General features: G+C 32.1%; 1 protein-coding gene across 1 annotated transcript in view; it reads right to left on the bottom strand.

The window, feature by feature from the left end:
- Positions 1–19,312, bottom strand: part of LOC124357434 (protein Daple-like) — a 226,548-nt gene extending 207,236 nt beyond the window's left edge. The window contains exons 1-3 of the mRNA XM_046809243.1: positions 19,132–19,312; positions 12,552–13,072; positions 3,201–3,309 (exon numbers count right to left, since the gene is read on the bottom strand). Coding sequence (XP_046665199.1) covers positions 3,201–3,309; positions 12,552–13,057 — 615 coding nt within the window. The 5' untranslated portion in view covers positions 13,058–13,072; positions 19,132–19,312. The remainder of the gene's footprint in view (positions 1–3,200; positions 3,310–12,551; positions 13,073–19,131) is intronic.
- Between the last annotated feature and the right edge of the window lie 326 nt (positions 19,313–19,638).

The raw sequence follows: 19,638 nt of genomic DNA, 5'->3' as shown, positions 1-19,638 counted from the left end.
CATATTTTCTTGATTTTGGGAAAAAAGCAAATTCAACATTCGCGTCGTAAAAATAATTCACCAGAACCGGCAGTGGTCATAAACGTGCAACGCCTACTAAATTATGTTCATAGGAGCGAGCGGGTAACTGCTAGCAGTGCAGATACAAGAGCCAACGTACTCTATACTAACTTTTACTTTACATTTAAAGGCTGTTATGAAACATATCTTAGTTGTCTTTTGACAAAAGTAGGCTTCTCAGAGTTGAGTATGTATTTATACTTTATTGATCGGGAAAGACGCAAAATCAACTATGGAACAAAAAAATACTAAGATAGGATAGGATAGATAGTAAATTACAATGAGCTTAAATATACATTTTTTAACATATTTTCTTCATCAAACTCAACATTGGCGTCGGAAATATAATTCATTCGAACTAGAAGTGCTCATTATAGAGGAAAATCTACGACATTGCGTGCGAAACCGCGGGTAACAACTAGTGAATAAATAACACAAACCGCAACGTCATCATCTAAAAAGTGGGAAGGCGCATAAAAAAGCATTAAAAGTACATACATTTTCTACAATAAGTGCTCACAATGGCACTGACAAAGAATTAAATGTTACGTTTATCATTATCAGTACTTTGTTTATCTAATCCAATGAACGATAGGTTCAACCATTATAATTCTTATACGGAATCAAGTACAATTTTATTGCCTTTTTGTGTTATAAATGGTTTAAAATCTTTAGTTAATAACTCATCAACGCCGAATGGGACTATAAGATTGTGCTCAATAAAACAGTAATGTTAATTTTTATTTTATGACGAATTAGTGTATGATATGGTGGACTATGGTTTTTATTTTTAGGCTTAGGCTTTTAACCATACCACTATTTCTTACGACTATTTCCAAAGACTAGGGCTTCTACAAACATTGAAAAATAAATATGTATCGTTTAATAACTAATCCAATTTACATTTTATTCAATTTAAAAATTATTCAAGAATGTAAATTTTTATTTTGTGCAGGTTTTTGTTTTTAAATTCTGGCACCAACGTATAAGATTCTGGCATCATGAGATTCGGGTTATATCTCAAAAGAATACGATTTAAAAATCAGCTGTACTATCGCCCATCTTGACTGCAGCTTTCAAAAAGCAATATTGACCTTTATGCAGTGTTTTCCTTATTTTCAGCCCTAAAAGTATGGAAGATGTCAAATTTTAAAGATATAATTAATACGCACCCAAACGCGTTTAGGTTTTTCGATAGTTTTTATAGTTATTCAGAAAAAATGCGAAACTTCATGTACTTAATCGTTTAAATTAAAATATGTATATACTTAACAAAAAACTAAAAAGCTTTTGAACGTACATCTTAAAATAGGAAATCTCTCATTATGCAACGATCTAAATTAAGAGCGTCAAAGTGCACGAGTTTTTAACATTGTTTTTTATGGGAAAGCTCAAAGTAATTCCACTCAAGCCATCTCTTAAGAGCTTGGCCTATAACTTTTTAACAGGGACCATATTTTCATCCTGACTAAAAATAGTGTTTTCTTGTTCAAAATTGTTCAAAATAAAACTTTAAACCTCAAATAAACGGACAAAAAAATCTTGAATGTAACAAATTTTATCTTGTCATCCAATCTGCTGCTGCATTTCACCTAAACTGAGCAGCAAAATAGTGAAAAAAGAAAGTGGTGATGGAGGGGATTTTAAAAAGTCTAGTGTTAAAATTAAAAGTCTGGGGGAGGGCGGGCACAATAAAGTTGAGGGGGCACTCGAGCCTCGACGAGCCAGGAAGTGATTACATCTCAAGTGCCTAAACACAACACAGACTTATTTCCGTTCCTTTTATCCGTTGTTTGGCCCAGCCGATCCGCGCTATACATAACCCTGTCGCTTCCTGCCGGCACCTGTGTGGTGGGCGCCTGTCTTGGGGGGGGGGGGGGGAGAGTAGCGTGAGCTTCGGAGGTCTCAGACCAAAGAAAGCGCCTCCAGACTTGTACTGGTAAACACTGCTCTTTCGATAATATTGCGACTCTGAGAACTCAATTAATCTGGCCATCCTCACGCGATAAGAATTCTGACTGAGCTGGTGAAAAAGATCGTACGATTTAGTTCAACTTTGTGGATTACAAAATCTAAACCTCAAAATTTCGCCTTAATAATATGATAAAAAAAACTTAGAGAAAGAACTTTTAAACTATATTGCCAATGGTGCAGTGTAGCGGGTACAGCGGTTATCGCAAGATAACCGAATCAAGCAATGTCGAGCGTGGCTGCTGCTTGGATTGGTGATCGCTGAGTGATTCTGTCCTTGCAAGCAAGCAGCCCGCCTGCCCGGCCGTTTTTGGTGGTTCGGAAGTCACCTTTAAGCCGTTGGTCCCCAGGTTAAGTGTTAGAGAGGGCTTCTTAGCCCTAACTTTGCTTGGTAAAATAAGACATCTTTACTTTACTTCACTTTATATTGCAATTTATTTCATATTGAAATTAAATAAAAAAGGTAGAAATTGAATAAGAAATGTGAATACTACAACAAAAGATTTGTAAAATTCTTGATGCTCACACTTAACCCCCAAAGGTCTAAGACATCGATTTGTAACAATCATGTGAAGCTCATTGTTGTAAATAAGTGATGCATTACAATAATACAACAAAAGATTTGCAAAATTCTTGATGCTCACACTTAACCCCGAAAGGTCTAAGACATCGATTTGTAACAATCATGTGAAGCTCATTGTTGTAAATAAGTGATGCATTACAATAATACAACAAAAGATTTGCAAAATTCTTGATGCTCACACTTAACCCCGAAAGGTCTAAGACATCGATTTGTAACAATCATGTGAAGCTCATTGTTGTAAATAAGTGATGCATTACAATAATGTAAATTATACCTTTGATTGTATTAGCCATTCATACGGAGATGGTTTGAGGTCCGGGTGATCATTAGAGTTAGTTCTGAGGTCTGACGCTAGGGCTGCGCCACGTAACTTTGATTGTTATCGTTCAATAATATTCGCTACCTGAGCTCTCACTCCACAGATGACAGTCTAAGCGTTCACTTTATCCGTGCCTCAATTTATAGCATTGGATGAGTTATCTCTTGTGTAACTAATACAATCAAAGATTAACTCTATACAGTAATCACTCGTAGTTAGTTACATCTGAAGAAACTCCAGTAACACGTAACACAGTGTAAATCCTACCTTAATCTCGTGGTACTTCTCCTCCAAGTAGTACGCGATGTTCCGGGCCTCCTCGTACTTCTGCGAGATGTCCAAGTACTTCTCGTAATGGCGTTTGAACAACACGAATCTGCAACAACACGTGACTTTATTACCCCGGTAGTGTCGTGTACAAGTTTTTACTTGATTTAACTTACAAATGTGTAACACATTGATCAGGTAATACACAACATATAACTGAAGTCTCAATCGATACTAAAGATTCAGGATCTGTATGTACGGTACACAAAAACTGAGATTTATATTTTTACAAAAACAATGGATTTTACATGAATTGACTACTCAACAAAAACGGAATTAATAAACAACAATTCTGCATCATAATGCTTATATTCAATAGCCAATTATACCATCAAGAAATAGAATATTACATATAACTTTATTTTTTAAATCGACTTAAGTAAAATGTATGAACTGTACAAAATTTATAAGAATTATATTGCCATCAGGATTAAATGTATCGAAATGTTCAACGTACAATGATTTCGTTATTGTATATTTTTCTTACCTTTAATAAGTCTAATAAATTCAATCAACAACAATAGTAATAGCTAAACTATTACATTTAATAATCATCGAAACTTTACGTAATGAACAGTTAAGTTAATTGAATTTAGTAAATATTTTGAATTTAAAGTAAATATTTTAATTATACAATTGTTTAAACTACTATTGTCGTTTTGATAACTGATATTTGGTTACCATACACGAACAAATAAAACATTTTTGAAGATAAAGTCGGCAATTACATGTAATGCATCTATGAACATTTAATAATACTTGTTCAAAAATGACAACAATGAGAAGGTCATTTCAGCTGTTAGGTAACAATCAGCTTATCATTAACCAGCAGTTTAACATCAATAACTCGATTGGCGATTTCAATGAGAGATTGCGCTCAGTAAAACCTTTATGACAACGTTATTATCTTTTGCAGAAATAAATTTGGCATCAAAATGTTTATCTGAAAGTGCCCAGTACTTCATAATTCATACTTCATTCCTGCACAATTTTCACAAAATTTCACGTTTTTTAATTATTATAGTTTGAAAATAAGGTATGGCCGCTATTTTTAAACCTGGTGTGATATTTTTCTGAAACTTTTACCTTCATTCAGTTCAAAAATAATCTTTTTCATAAAAAACACAAACAGACAGACGGTAAACCAAGTAAGATAGTACATTTATGACATTTCTTACTTACTTCGACCTAAGAAATCAAATGGTGAAGTTTGATAGAGTAATTCGTGGACACCCTGTATCCTGGCATGATGTTTGAGATGCTAAATAGAAAGTATATTCCGATTTTAAAAGGTCTAGATAATAGCCTACTTTATTGTTCATTAACCTGAGTGGGGTTAACTTCACAATCCACAAAACATTAATAAATAAAATAAAAATATATATGTAGCGTATATCTTAACTATGACTTGAACTTTTAATCTATATACGAAACTGAATACATTTTAAACTCCCTTAACCCTTGAAAATTTGTTACAGTCGAAAATAATATCGAAATTAATTTAGAGTTTTAATAGGTTTATACTTGCAAGGCAAAATATTTTGAACGTATTTTTTTACTAATTTATAACATTCAGTAATCTAGTAAATATAGAAAATTATTACGGAAGGGGATCTGACTCACTAGGTGGTCTAAAAAATATAAAATACACTTCAAAAATAGAGTTAAAAAAGCTCGGCAATCTTCCCACTGGAAATTTTTTTACCTTTAAGACCTCATATATGTTTAACAACGGGGTGCAAATTGTAATGTATGACTTTCTAAATTTCGGGGGGGGGCTAGCCCCCCCCCATAAGTACGCCCATGGGGACTACCGAACATTTAATAAATACCAAAGTAAAATAAATTGCATGAAAGACACTCTTAAAATGGACTGAAAAAAAGAGTGATTGATCACGTGACTCGCTGTATGCACCAAACGAGAGTGACGTCAGGACGTCCCTGGTCACATGACATTCGTATGCCGGTCACACATCGCGAGCCAGTCAAGTCAGTCAGTCACTGCATACGTCCATCAATGCACCAAACCTGACAAATGCTGCACACGCGGCAGTATTGCACACCGGTCCCTTACTTTGTATTCACACTGGGTCGTGAATATTTTGTATTCATTCTTTTGCAATCGTCATAGAAACCGTAACGACTAGCCAGCTATCTCGCAGCCCACAAATACAGGTGGTCCTAACGTCAGAATCTATTTGTAGGTTGTTGTACTCTAGATAAGATTGTGTGGGCATCAATTGAACAATAGCTTTAACAGCAGTAAATAAAGATTCAAATTTTCCTGAGCTCAATAATCTTGAAATAATGAGTATCGTAATAGTTATAATATAATGCAGATCTACCTTGGATGAGCTCAAATAAATTTAAATAATGACAAGAATGTAGGTAACAATGTACTAAAACATTTAGTTGAAAATGGTTTTTATGCTTTTAAACCTGAATTTGTTTCTTAATAGTACTAATACAAATTATTACAATATTATAGTTTATTCATACTTAGTTTAAACTTACTACAAAATAAACATATGAAAATAAAAACTGAAACAAAAGGAGAAATGCTAAATAAAAAATGATTAAATTCGAGTAGAAAATTGTTATTATTGTAGTAAATGATGGTTTTTGGCCTCTAAGAGAAGTAAACTTTAATTTTAGTAAGTGAACTTCTCACCGCATGCACAATTAATTTTGTAATTTTGTCCGGAATTAACTACTGGTTAACCTTTTTTTTGCTAAATACAGTATATTTTGTTATGATAGTTAATAGGCTAGACGAAGTATTGTGCTACTTACAGTTTCCAAATTTTAATACCAAATTAATAAACAGGAGGATTTAACAAAATGGTGAAATTTATTTCCAAAATCGATGATAATGCACTTTTCAAACTCGGTCAAAGATTGACATACTCGTATGTACAGGTATTAACTTTTTCTAACTAATCTAACTACTGCATTAAAATATCACAAGTTTAAACGCCTTTCAGATGTTGGCAGCAATTGTGACAATACAGACACTATCCTACCATGTGTTCAGTAATAAGGAACAATGCTTATTTCTAAATGGTACCCAATGGAGGTAGGGTACGATAAGCGGACCCGGTTTTTATATCGATTTTGAGAACCGATAATACTCAATTATAACTTTTGATATAACTAACCGATACTGATTTTGAACAATAACTAATTTGTATCAACTATAAACACTTTTTCATATAATAAACGTATCTTCTTTTCAGTCGAAAGCTCGTGGAGAACCGTGAAACGAAGTTTAAAAAGTGGCATATCAGCCGACCTGCTTGCAGATCATCTCTGTGAGTATTCGTGCAGAAGAGAAATGCGGTTTTCTAGAGAAGATGCTTGAACAACTTCTCGAAAACGTTTAATCATCGCTATACGGGAAAAAGCATATACACACAAAACACACTAAATTCTGAATTTATTTTATTTTACCATTATTACAACTTTTTGCTATTTTTCCTTGTAATTGGTATTAGCCAAACTTTTAATCAATGTATCAGATTTATTGTGAATACAGGTTAGTGAATGGCAACTTTGTCTATTGTATTGTATATTTATGTATACTATATGTATGTGTGTATAAATGTGTACTGTTTCTCATTATATGCCTCTGGACGTTTTAATCAGATGCAGACGTCATGGAGAGCAGCTTGTTGGCTGGAATATTGTTTTTATTAGGAAAGGACTCTTTTATTTTATTTTTGTAATTGTTTTGTTTTTGTTACGCTGACCAGCTACTGGTTTTTGGTCAGTGTATTTCCAAAGAATGTATATTGTTTTGTATTTTTTTGTAAATGGTGGAAAATAAAGTACCGTATTATTATTATTATATATAAATAATTACGCATATTTCGATATTTCGTATTACCTGTAATAAGCGTATTTATGTTATTATCATTTCATTATTATTTGTGAGTTTTTCCTATTTCCAGTTCTAATAGTTTGTTTCATCGTTAGAGCTCATTTATTATTTATAAGATTATCGCTATGTGCGTTGTATTAGTTATTTACATTTAAAATATAATTGTGATTATGACTATAGATATGTTTATAATATGATTTATAAACGCGTATTCAATAATTGAATATTAAGTATCTATTATTGTACTAATCTATATAAAAAAACCGGGTCCGCTTATCGTACTCTACCCCTAAATGGTTGTTTTTTTTTTTTTTTTGTGAATTGAAAAAGCTTCCTTTAGTTCCGATACATAGAGATTAAAGAGTGTTTAAGTTTTTTGCAGTAGAATTGCGAAATGCTTAAGCCTTTCCTTAGCAAGAATCCAATAGGCGAGACAATTAATTTTATTATGCGTCCGCATTTCATCTCAATCCATTCGAGGTTTGGTGATTGACATTATGAATAAGTGGTATGGTATTTGGGTTTTATGTATTCTTACGGCGATGGACGTTAACTAATAGGTAGATCATTGTAATGAATCAAGATGTCTTATGTGGCCTTGGCTACCCAGATTAATAGCTCGGTGACTGGGAAAACTAAGAGCTCTACAATATGGCTCTCCCACTCTAAATAATATTCTCCAAGTAGGCTACCTGCCAAGTCTCCAAACCCCTGTCATCTGCATAGAATTCTGGCTGCTAAAAATGTATGTTTGATTTATGTGTATTTTATTACGTTTTTGTTTTAATACATACGCTAACGGGTTTTCTGATTCGTACACGTTATTCTTTTATGACTTAAAATGTTACTTTAAAATTTCTACACATTAAAATCTCTTGAGTGCTCAGTGGGTTAAGGTTAAAGTACAAAACAAATGGTGAGTTCAAAACATAAAACTATTTCTTTGAGTACTGTACGTTTGTTTCAGTGTTTAGTTAAAAATTCATTGGAACACATTAGAAAATTACGTAAGTATGGATAAACACTACGAATTTATAAAATATTAAAAAATACGAAACGGCCACCGATGGCCTAAAAACATTTCTTAAATAAAATTCGTTATACTGAACATAACATTCCCCAAAGTTGTTTTAATGTGTTTGACCTCTTTCTGCTTACTTCGATAAAAAATAAGCATATATATTATTTACACACAAATGTTTTATGAAACAATTATAATGTAACCATCCAGGATGCTGAATGTTGAGATTTTTCACAGATACCATCCACGTCATAAAATGATTCGAGCGTTACAATCAAAACAAGGCTTATTGTAATTTCAGAATGACTGATTGACAGAATGATTATGGTCCGATTGCATTGACATACTGGAAAGGCCGATATCTTCTCGTTAGACATAATAAACTTGACCATCTTGTAGTCAAATTTCCCAGATATCAATCTTTCAAGTTAGACTTGATTAAAGATGTACGCTAAGAGTAACGGACAAAAACGTGACAAGAATCAAATGCTGATACCATTGTAGATAACTCTTATTTGATAAAGAGGATATGAACGAGCCATTCAAAATTAATGGGAATGTCCCATTTTGGATGGACCTGGCTGACTTGTAAATGATAGACTCCATGGTCCTAAGAAATCAAATCCCGATCAGTAATAGTTACCACTTCCGGGACAGTGTAGGGTGGGAATCTCCGGTAACCCAGAACTGGGAAGAACAAAGGTTGTCCCATTCACACGAAGCTTCCAGGTCTCGGGGATCCTCCTACTCTCCTATAATCAGGGATCTACTTTTCCTTGGAGAAACTGCAGAGCAGCATTTGATCCTAAACCATTTTCAAGCATACCTTCCTTGTTCATAAATTTAACCAATTTAAAAATAAAACTTACTCATGGGATATATTAATTATTTTCCTCACACGTAAATGTGCGTGTACTACAAATGTTTTCAAAACACGTATAAATACACGATATTGAAAATTTAACGACCATAAGCACAATCATCTTTAGTTCTTGGGTCTGGGTCACTTATGTCATATGACCACTTAATTTCCTTTGATTTGGGTCACTTATGTCATATGACCATCTAATGTCCTTGGGTTTGGGACTGGACTACTTTGGGTTTGGATCACTTCTGTCATATGACAACCAAATTTATCCTTGGGTTTGGATCACTTCTGTCATATGATCACTTAATTTCTCCGGTTTACGTCACGTCAAAGCATTGCTAAGACAATAAAAATGTTTTTAAATACTTCCAATCAACAGCGCAAAATTCATATTACTAGTTTATTCTAGAAAGAGGTTTAAACACTTTTAATAGTACACGTGTACAAAACGAGAGTGGAGTGCAGTGCAGCATTCTTTAAACGAAAGCTTTCATGGAAAGAGAAGATAACCAAAGAAGCACTATTTTTATACATCCAGAGCTAAGATATACTATCAAAGAATTACGACCGGATGTGAACTGAGGGGCTTATCATACTTGACAGGAACAAGCTAGAACTTCTGACAGGTTTCCTTATAGAGCACTGCAAGCTCAAAAACACCTCAGGAAGCTTGGTTTAGTAAGATATAGTAACTACACGACTTTTGCCAGCAATGGTAGGTCATCTATCATTGCTAGAATGTGATGGATTATCATGAGTAAAAGGTAAAATTATGACCCCAGTCTTGCCCTCATGGGAATGTTCAGATTCCCTGAGGAGATGGGACTGGCAGAAGTACTACAAATGTAACTTATCATCTACTGGTAGAATGTGTTGCATTAGAAATGTGAGCTACAATCCCAGGTCGGTTTTAAGTTGAAATAGAACCACATGGTCTTGACTGCATGCAAATGTTAATATTCCTTGAGAACTCTGTCAGAAAGAGTAGGGAATACCATATCATCCATCATTGCTAGAATGTGATGTGATGGATTAGCATGAATAAGAGATAAAAATATGACCCCATGGGAATGTTAAGATTCCTGGAGGAATCAGAGCCAGCAGAAGTATTATAAATGTAACTTATCATCTTCTAGTAGAATTTGTTGCACTAGCAATGTGAGCTACAATTCTAGGTCGGTTTTAAGTTGAAATAGAACTACATGGTCTTGACTGCAATGCAAGCAAATGTTTATATTCCTTTAGGACTCTGTCAGAAAGGATAGGGGATACCATATCATCTATCATTGCTAGAATGTGACGGATTAGCATGAATAAGAGATAAAATAATGCCCCAGTCTTGCCCTCATGGGAATGTTCAGATTCCTGGAGGAATTGGGGCTGGAAGAACTACTATAAATGTATCTTATAATCTTCTGGTAGAATGTGTTGCATTAGCAATTTAAGCTTACAATCCTAGGTCGGTTTTAAGTTGAAATAGAACTACATGGTCTTGACTCCATGCAAATGTTTAACTTATATTCCTTGAGGACTCTGTCAGAAAGGATAGGGGATACCATATCATCTATCATTGCTCGAATGTGATGGATTAGCATGAATAAGAGATAAAATTATGACCCCATTCTTGCCCTCATGGGAATGTTCAGATTCCCTGAGGAGATGGGACTGGCAGAAGTACTACAAATGTAACTTATCATCTACTGGTAGAATGTGTTGCATTAGCAATGTAAGCTACAATCCTAGGTCTGTTTTAAGTTGAAGTAGAACTACATGGCCTTGACTCCATGCAAGTGTTTATATTCCTTGAGGAGTCAGATCTGGCAGAAGTACTATAAATGTAACTCATCATCATTTACTAATAAATCCTAGGTCATTTCATGTTGAAGCAGTTTAGATTACTTGAGGAGGCAGGACTTCAAAATTTTTGATTTCTCTTGATAATAGGGGTAGGAAAGCACAGCTGTTAGACCTCTAAGGTTGCATTGCACTTACACTTCTTTTTCCCTGACTCGATACCAAACTATCCACACCTGTCTTTTGGATGGACAGCTCATACAATGCCAGATTTTCTTTCAGAAAACAGTGTGCTGACTGATTGTTATTAGAGAAAACATTGTTAAGGAAAATATACATTTTCACAGTTTTTCAAATTATGTAAAGTATAAAATCATTGAAAAATCAAAGTTACACTAATTTTATAGTCTATTATTTGATTTTATACAATGCTTTTTGAAAAGAACTATCAAATCAGATCCTGCACCTAAATGCTATTTCAGATTCGAGGAAGAAACATGCAAATGCAGCTAATTATAATGGGCAATCACTGGAAAAGAAGTATACTTACATATATGACATTTGCTCTTATTTTTCAATTTAAATTCATTGTGATTGGAATTTAACTTTGGGTCTGTATTGACCTATACAGTTTTTGTTGCTAGAATAGGGTATTATTATTACAGTACTTGTTATTTTGATTTGATTAGAATCTTTAACTATAGGATATAATTTAAATCTTTTTGCAGTAGACTCTTATAAGATTGTTTTATTTGTAGCATGTTTAACGAGAAATAACGTAATGTTAAGTTGTGATAAACATCTTTTGACACAATATTCTGATAGATCTAGATTCAGAATAAGAATTTTACTGCCATTGATCATTGCACATGGAGTAAGCATTGTTTACAATGGTATCGTAAATAACCCAGTTCTTTATAGCCTAGATTATATATGACAAAGCCCTCTTAAAATGTGTTCTACTCAATTGACACCGATATGGTATATTTTATCAGAGAGAATAGCCCACTCTAGGACTTGATTGTGAATTTTCTACTGATAATACGAAGTCTATAAATAGCTCATGACCTTATCTAAGTCTTATGTTTTCCCAAATGTTTATATTCAGAATAGTTAGCTTTATTCCATTGCCCCTCTGTTCTTTTTCTCTTCTCTGTTCTTATGACATTCTAGTATATCAGTGGCATAACTTTTAGAGAGAGTAGAATTCCCCTTCCAAGTGCTCTGAAAATTCCAAAAAATATATTCGTATAACATCAATTGACCTGTTTGAAATGAAACAGTTAAATGTTCTACTTTTAACGAGATCTGCTAGATTTATTCAAATTTTGCTTAATTGCAAACCCCCCCCCCTCATCAGTGCTTTACAGACAGATCCAACCCACCCTAAACCAAGTTCTACTTAAACTATTATAACACATACATTCACAAAAACATTGACTTATTAAAAAAACTGCCTTTTAATAAGAAATTTAACTTCCCCAATAGCAACATTAAGTTAAACTGTTATAACACTGATCATGTTGCACCAAAAAATACTGTAACATGTTTATACACTAGTTTAATAACTTATTTGCTGACCTGATTTATTACCTGGTTCTTCTTAAAAGAAAAATTTGTAATTTTAAACATATGAAACAATATTCAAATGTGAGACATAACATTGTAAATACAGAAAATAGTACTTTTAAAATTCATTTACAATAAAATAACAGTTTTTACACTTACCTATAGAAATCATTTTCTGATATTATATCTCTTATGCTGTCCTCAGGATCAAGCCTATCGTACAAGCCGATGTGTCGACTTGATCTTCTGGACGGACCATCTGAACCGAAATCCCCAGTAATCTTGAGAACCGACTTTTCCATAGGAGCACACTTGGTTACATTACTGGTCTCACTATCACTGTAGTAAACGGGCAAACTCTTCGGTAGAACACTCGGCAACACTGATATGTCGTCTTCATAAACAACACAAGCCTCTTTCTGAATCTGTATTGCAGCATCACTGATTCCGTGGTGCATTTCTGGGGCTGCCACCGGTGCGCTCTGCAGGACCAGATCATCGCTCTTGCTGTGCTTCAAGTCAGACAGTCCTAGTCCTGAAGGTCTGTCTTCAAAACCGGTGTACCGTGCTATGATAGGGCTCCGACAACCGTCTAACAGACCATATCGAAACGAATCACTCCTCGGAGGACTGCTCGAAGCAGTCTGTATCAGAAGATCAGTCATTTCAGCAACGTATGTCTGTAACAAAATGTGGGAATTAATTTAAACTATCAAACAACACAACTATAAAAATATCTGCTTTATGCAATCACAATACATGTACACAATACATATACAGTAATATGATTACAGTTGCCTCAAACTGAGTGAACAAAATCCAATCCAATCGAATTTGAAAGATCTCATGAACCAGTTCCAAACATGAGAATTCGAAATTACTTATTGCTTCCCTTTATAATTTGGAACGGTTCTGAAAATTCCAAATTCAAACTACGGTAAAGTGTTTCTGACTTTTGACTACTCAATATTACTCAAAGGGTCTCTCTACATCACATCATTCTTCTCTCTCTGTTCTTTGATGCCTTTATGTGTTAATATTTCCTTCACTTTTAAATTCTGATATAATTACTAACAAGATCACTGCTCATATTTGTAGTAAAATATATACCTACGACAGTTAATGGGAACTGATAAAACCTTGTACTTAATAATATACAATAAATGCCTTAAAACCACTATTTTACCAATTTCCAATCCATTTAACACAGTTGATACAAAATTATTACCCACTAAATCGTTCTAAATGAATTTACTAAAAAAGAAATTGTTCCATTCAAATACAATGTGTGGTCTAAACTAAGGTTCATGGGTTTCAATCTCAATATTTTCAAATATAAACAATTGTTGCACAGTACAGTATGGAAGGACTCGACTGGGCTTTCTGGGCTTTCTTAAAATTGCGCCACTGTCTGTCAGTGTGTCTGTCTGTGGGATAATTCAAGGTCTTAGACACTTGAAACTTGGTACATAAAATTGTCTAGGTTCAACGAAGAACTTCTATTGATTTTGGGGTCTAAAGGTAATAATTGAAGGTAAAACCAAAATTCCAACATTCATGTAATGGTGTTATGGGTAAATGATGACAAAGAGAAAATCTCAGAATAAACAAATTAGTAACAAACCCAGTGCAATCATTTGACAATTTTTAATGTGAAATAGTTAGAATATACATAAACTTTCTAACAATATCTCAAATAATCTTAGTTTCGAAAAATTCCAACATTTCCCTAATTTAAAATAGAGTAGTCTATATTTTTTAATATTCGTAATACATATTGGAGTATGTAACTTTATGTCTATATCAAATATTTCTTAAAGTAGACAATAACAAATGCACTATTTTCTTCTTTTTCTTTTTTCAAAATTAGTTATGTTACATATTATACTATTCTAAACCATTTACCAAGATTATGTAACTTAATAGTGACATATGGTATTAAAATTAATACCTTAAAAATGTGGCACAATTAAAAAAAGTATTTTACTTTTTCTTGTAACTTTAGCGTTTAATAAATTAAATCATTAAAGTACCTAACTTATCAATTGTTATCTACACAAATTTAATGTAGTTGATAATAATTTAGATTTTAGACACTTGTTAGCGAACCATTGAAATAAAACTAGAATAAAAGAAGAAATATAAATATGTGTAACTAAATGTACAATAACGGTTAACTATATGGATACTTTTATTTTTTTTTTAATACTTTTATTAGTTATGATATTTTTGTTGTTCTGGAGATTGTTTTAATATTATATATTCAATATGGAGCTCTAAGTGTGGATTGAACTCTGCCCAACAGTAAATGTTATGACATTTTCCTCCATTTCATTTATTTTTGCTGGAGCCATTCATAATGTTTACACAACTATCACAGTGTCATTGCAATGTAACTCTTGTATAAGAGACATGAGATGACATTGAATATGGTCCAGTATGTAGAATTCTTAGAACTAGATTTTACTTTATCCACTGAAAGTTAATAATAACACTAAGGTTTACAATTTGAGTTTAATATTTTAGTAATTAATTATCAATTAATTATTTCAATCAATTGACACTATTCAATGTATACCCAATGTGCAACCGTGAATAAAGATTGCTGTCTATGTCTAAGGTATTTGTTTTCTTCATTCACATTTATTGTATTACTTGTGTTTACCATCTTTTTCGGAATATTCTTATTTAGAATAAATATTTGTATAGGAGAAAAAAGTTAGTTTGTATACACTTTCACAAATAAACTGGAGGAATGATACATAGTATTTAATAATTGTACTAATCATGTATATTACATGTATAAAATAACATTTGGTTTGAGATATATATAGGTTCATGGGTTTCAATCTCAATATTTTCAAATATAAACAATTGTTGCACAGTACAGTATGGAAGGACTCGACTGGGCTTTCTGGGCTTTCTTAAAATTGCGCCACTGTCTGTCAGTGTGTCTGTCTGTGGGATAATTCAAGGTCTTAGACACTTGAAACTTGGTACATAAAATTGTCTAGGTTCAACGAAGAACTTCTATTGATTTTGGGGTCTAAAGGTAATAATTGAAGGTAAAACCAAAATTCCAACATTCATGTAATGGTGTTATGGGTAAATGATGACAAAGAGAAAATCTCAGAATAAACAAATTAGTAACAAACCCAGTGCAATCATTTGACAATTTTTTAATGTGAAATAGTTAGAATATACATAAACTTTCTAACAATATCTCAAATAATCTTAGTTTCGAAAAATTCCAACATTTCCCTAATTTAAAATAGAGTAGTCTATATTTTTTTAATATTCGTAATACATATTGGAGTATGTAACTTTATGTCTATATCAAATATTTCTTAAAGTAGACAATAACAAATGCACTATTTTCTTCTTTTTCTTTTTTCAAAATTAGTTATGTTACATATTATACTAATCTAAACCATTTACCAAGATTATGTAACTTAATAGTGACATATGGTATTAAAATTAATACCTTAAAAATGTGGCACAATTAAAAAAAGTATTTTACTTTTTCTTGTAACTTTAGCGTTTAATAAATTAAATCATTAAAGTACCTAACTTATCAATTGTTATCTACACAAATTTAATGTAGTTGATAATAATTTAGATTTTAGACACTTGTTAGTGAACCATTGAAATAAAACTAGAATAAAAGAAGAAATATAAATATGTGTAACTAAATGTACAATAACGGTTAACTATATGGATTTAAACTTTTATTAGTTATGATATTTTTGTTGTTCTGGAGATTGTTTTAATATTATATATTCAATATGGAGCTCTAAGTGTGGATTGAACTCTGCCCAACAGTAAATGTTATGACATTTTCCTCCATTTCATTTATTTTTGCTGGAGCCATTCACAATGTTTACACAACTATTACAGTGTCATTGCAATGTAACTCTTGTATTAAGAGACATGAGATGACATTGAATATGGTCCAGTATGTAGAATTCTTAGAACTAGATTTTACTTTATCCACTGAAAGTTAATAATAACACTAAGGTTTACAATTTGAGTTTAATATTTTAGTAATTAATTATCAATTAATTATTTCAATCAATTGACACTATTCAATGTATACAATGTGCAACCGTGAATAAAGATTGCTGTCTATTGTCTAAGGTATTTGTTTTCTTCATTCACATTTATTGTATTACTTGTGTTTACCATCTTTTTCGGAATATTCTTATTTAGAATAAATATGTGTATAGGAGAAAAAAGTTAGTTTGTATACACTTTCACAAATAAACTGGAGAAATGATACATAGTATTTAATAATTGTACTAATCATGTATATTACATGTATAAAATAACATTTGGTTTGAGATATATATATATATTTATGGTAGCAGGAATTTTTTTAGACTTTTTTTATTTGTTCACTGATACATGAAAATCTGCTAAAATCCTGCTACCATTCACTAAAATCAAAATTCGAACAAAGCATCATATTATATATATGTTCGCCATTTTTAAATGTGTAAAATATATTTAAAATCAGTCTTTATTAAAATAGTGGAGATTTAAATAGACTACTGTATATGTAAAAGAAAAAAAGTTTTGCATTTGAAAATATTGAATGTCAGTCTCAACCCTCATTTTAGGAGACATCTGTTAGAATACGAACTGATGTACTTTTTATGGATTAGTTTCTATTGTATGTGTCAAAATGCAAATAAAAAATTAACTCCTAACAGTTTACATGGTCGCCTACACTAAATGTAGCACAAAGTTTTAACAGTTGTCTGCATTTTGTATGATCAATAAGTTTTTAGATTCAATTTAAAATTCCATATTTGATCATTTTCTTTGATATTTTTATCGATGTCAGTTACTTTATTCCTGATCATAGAATATTCCTGTAGTGTGCCAATCTATTGTGAAGTGTAGGCCTATTTCTAGAATGGAACACACCTACACTATTGTGTGTGTAGCCAAATTCAATTCATTGAGTATTGAAGTGTTTTAAAACATTTTTGGTAATTGAATTAAACTTATTATGACAAAGTCTTATGCAAGAACTACAAAATACAATATGATATGTGTATTTAACATGTGCACACATATAAAAAACACAACACTTAAATATTACAAAACTTTTAACCATCCAGAAAAATTGTACAAGTGACAAACATATTTTTCAATGCGGATATTCAATAGCAGGAGGTGTAATTCTGTAATTCTTTCTTTGTGCAAATAGCTAAAACACTTAACAGACTTAACAGGTGTAACCAACCCTTTTGATTCTAACATCCTTATATATGGATGCCAAAAATATCTTAAAATAAATCATAATGTCGAATGTTCACTGTCTGTATCAAATCCCAATATATGGACACTCACACATAAATTGTTTTAAAAACTAAAACGTAATGTAACACTTGTGCTTACCAAAATGATTACAAACAAATCGATCTTTCTAATAAAAATGGTAAACTGTATACAGTATTTTACAAATAACAAAATTTGCATGCCATTTAATGGCATGCAACTTGCTATACTTTTGTATTATACAAATCAGCTGTAAATGACTAATAACTACACTGTCATGTTAAGTGAGGATTGCATTGTTATTTCTTAATGTTAATCCTGTTTAGTTAGCCTATTTCAGGAAGGTTATTTTTAGCATAATATATTACTGTACAATAACAAACATTCCTCTCATTTATTATTGTACAATTTCGTATATTTAAAGCTGAACTAAAAATAAATTTTGAAAATTTATTAAACATGTTTTTTACCAAGACTTCAGCAAAACAAGCACATTAGTGCTGGGATTTTGTAGATAAATTACTGGGATTTTTGGCAGATTTCCTCAAAGAATGATTGGGATTTAAAGGGGTAACTTTAGCCTATCCTAGAATCATTTTGAAAATGAACACCTAATGTTAAATACTGGCCTTTCAGTGGAACCCTTTTAGGGATTTGAAAAAAATGGGCATAAAATTATGGTAATGTCGAATCATACCAGACTAGTGTGTTATTTAAAAAGAGGGTTTTTGTGGATAATGCACACATTGTTTGTTAACTTCTAGTTGAGGGTATATTAATTCATGTTAATCTATTCATAAAACTGTCTTGTTTATCAAAATAACAATGGCTACTTCCAAGTTAATTAATATTAAAATTGTATAAAGTGCTAGTTGCTTTACTGTTATATACTTTCTGAATTGTATACTACCCTACTCCATTAAGTAAACATCTATTACATGTTGGTATTGCTTGTGTCACCATACTTGTTAACTATCTTTGCTATTTTATCATGAATATAATTAATTTTTATGGTGACTCATGTGAACAGAGTTCTACAGATAAATACCTAGAACACAGTTTTGTATTTGTATTTTAAGAATGTTTACCTTAATTTTTCAAAGACTTATAATACAATGCCCTATCTGTACACACACAACAATTACAGAATTAGTAACAAATATATACCCTATTAGCTATAAGCTATCTATTAATTTTGTAATCAAATTTAATTGCTAATCCAGGAATAGGTAACAGTTAAGTGATTTATAACATAATTTTTCTATTTATCATTGTATGTTTCTTTCTGTTGCACATAAAAGAGTATAAATTCAGAGCTGGAATCAAGTGGAATTAAATATAAAATATCCTAGGATAATTCTGAAAATAAATAAATGACAAACTTCAACATTTTCGTGTAAATAACCATAGCTTTAAGCCAGACTGTTAGGTTATTATTTATGTTTAAATTTACCTTTTATGAGAGTATTGTTTATCCAGATAGTGCACAACTTCTATATATTCACAAAATGTTGCCACAGATAAAAATTTAATTAATAAAATCAAAGTTTATGTCACGAAAACCCACAAAACACGCAAACACGACAATCACAAACACCAACACTCGGGCTGACAGAGCAAGACTGGGTTGGGAATGTTCGGGTTGGGTGTAAAAAGTAAACCTTCCTCGTGCACCAGTTCCTTTACTCGCCGCCAGAGGCGCTGTTAGACTGGTAGCTGCCTGCATCTTTTCAGCCGGTTGTAAATTTAACGTTCTTTTACTGTTTTAAAAAAATGTGGAGTATTGAATTAATACAACAAAATGTTTTAATTAGAATTAATTCTCCTAAATTAGATATTCTAGTTTCACACCATCTTTACATACCTACATAATTGAAGTGGTCCTTTAACGGAGCTAAGCTGTATAATATTGTTGAAGATAATAGTAGCGGTGTTTAATATGTCTGTGGTAAGATACATA

The sequence above is a fragment of the Homalodisca vitripennis genome, chromosome 1 (genome assembly GCF_021130785.1).
Source record: "Homalodisca vitripennis isolate AUS2020 chromosome 1, UT_GWSS_2.1, whole genome shotgun sequence".
Taxonomy (NCBI): domain Eukaryota; kingdom Metazoa; phylum Arthropoda; class Insecta; order Hemiptera; family Cicadellidae; genus Homalodisca; species Homalodisca vitripennis.
Note: the sequence above shows the minus strand (reverse complement) of the source record. Positions and strands in the feature narration are given on the sequence as shown.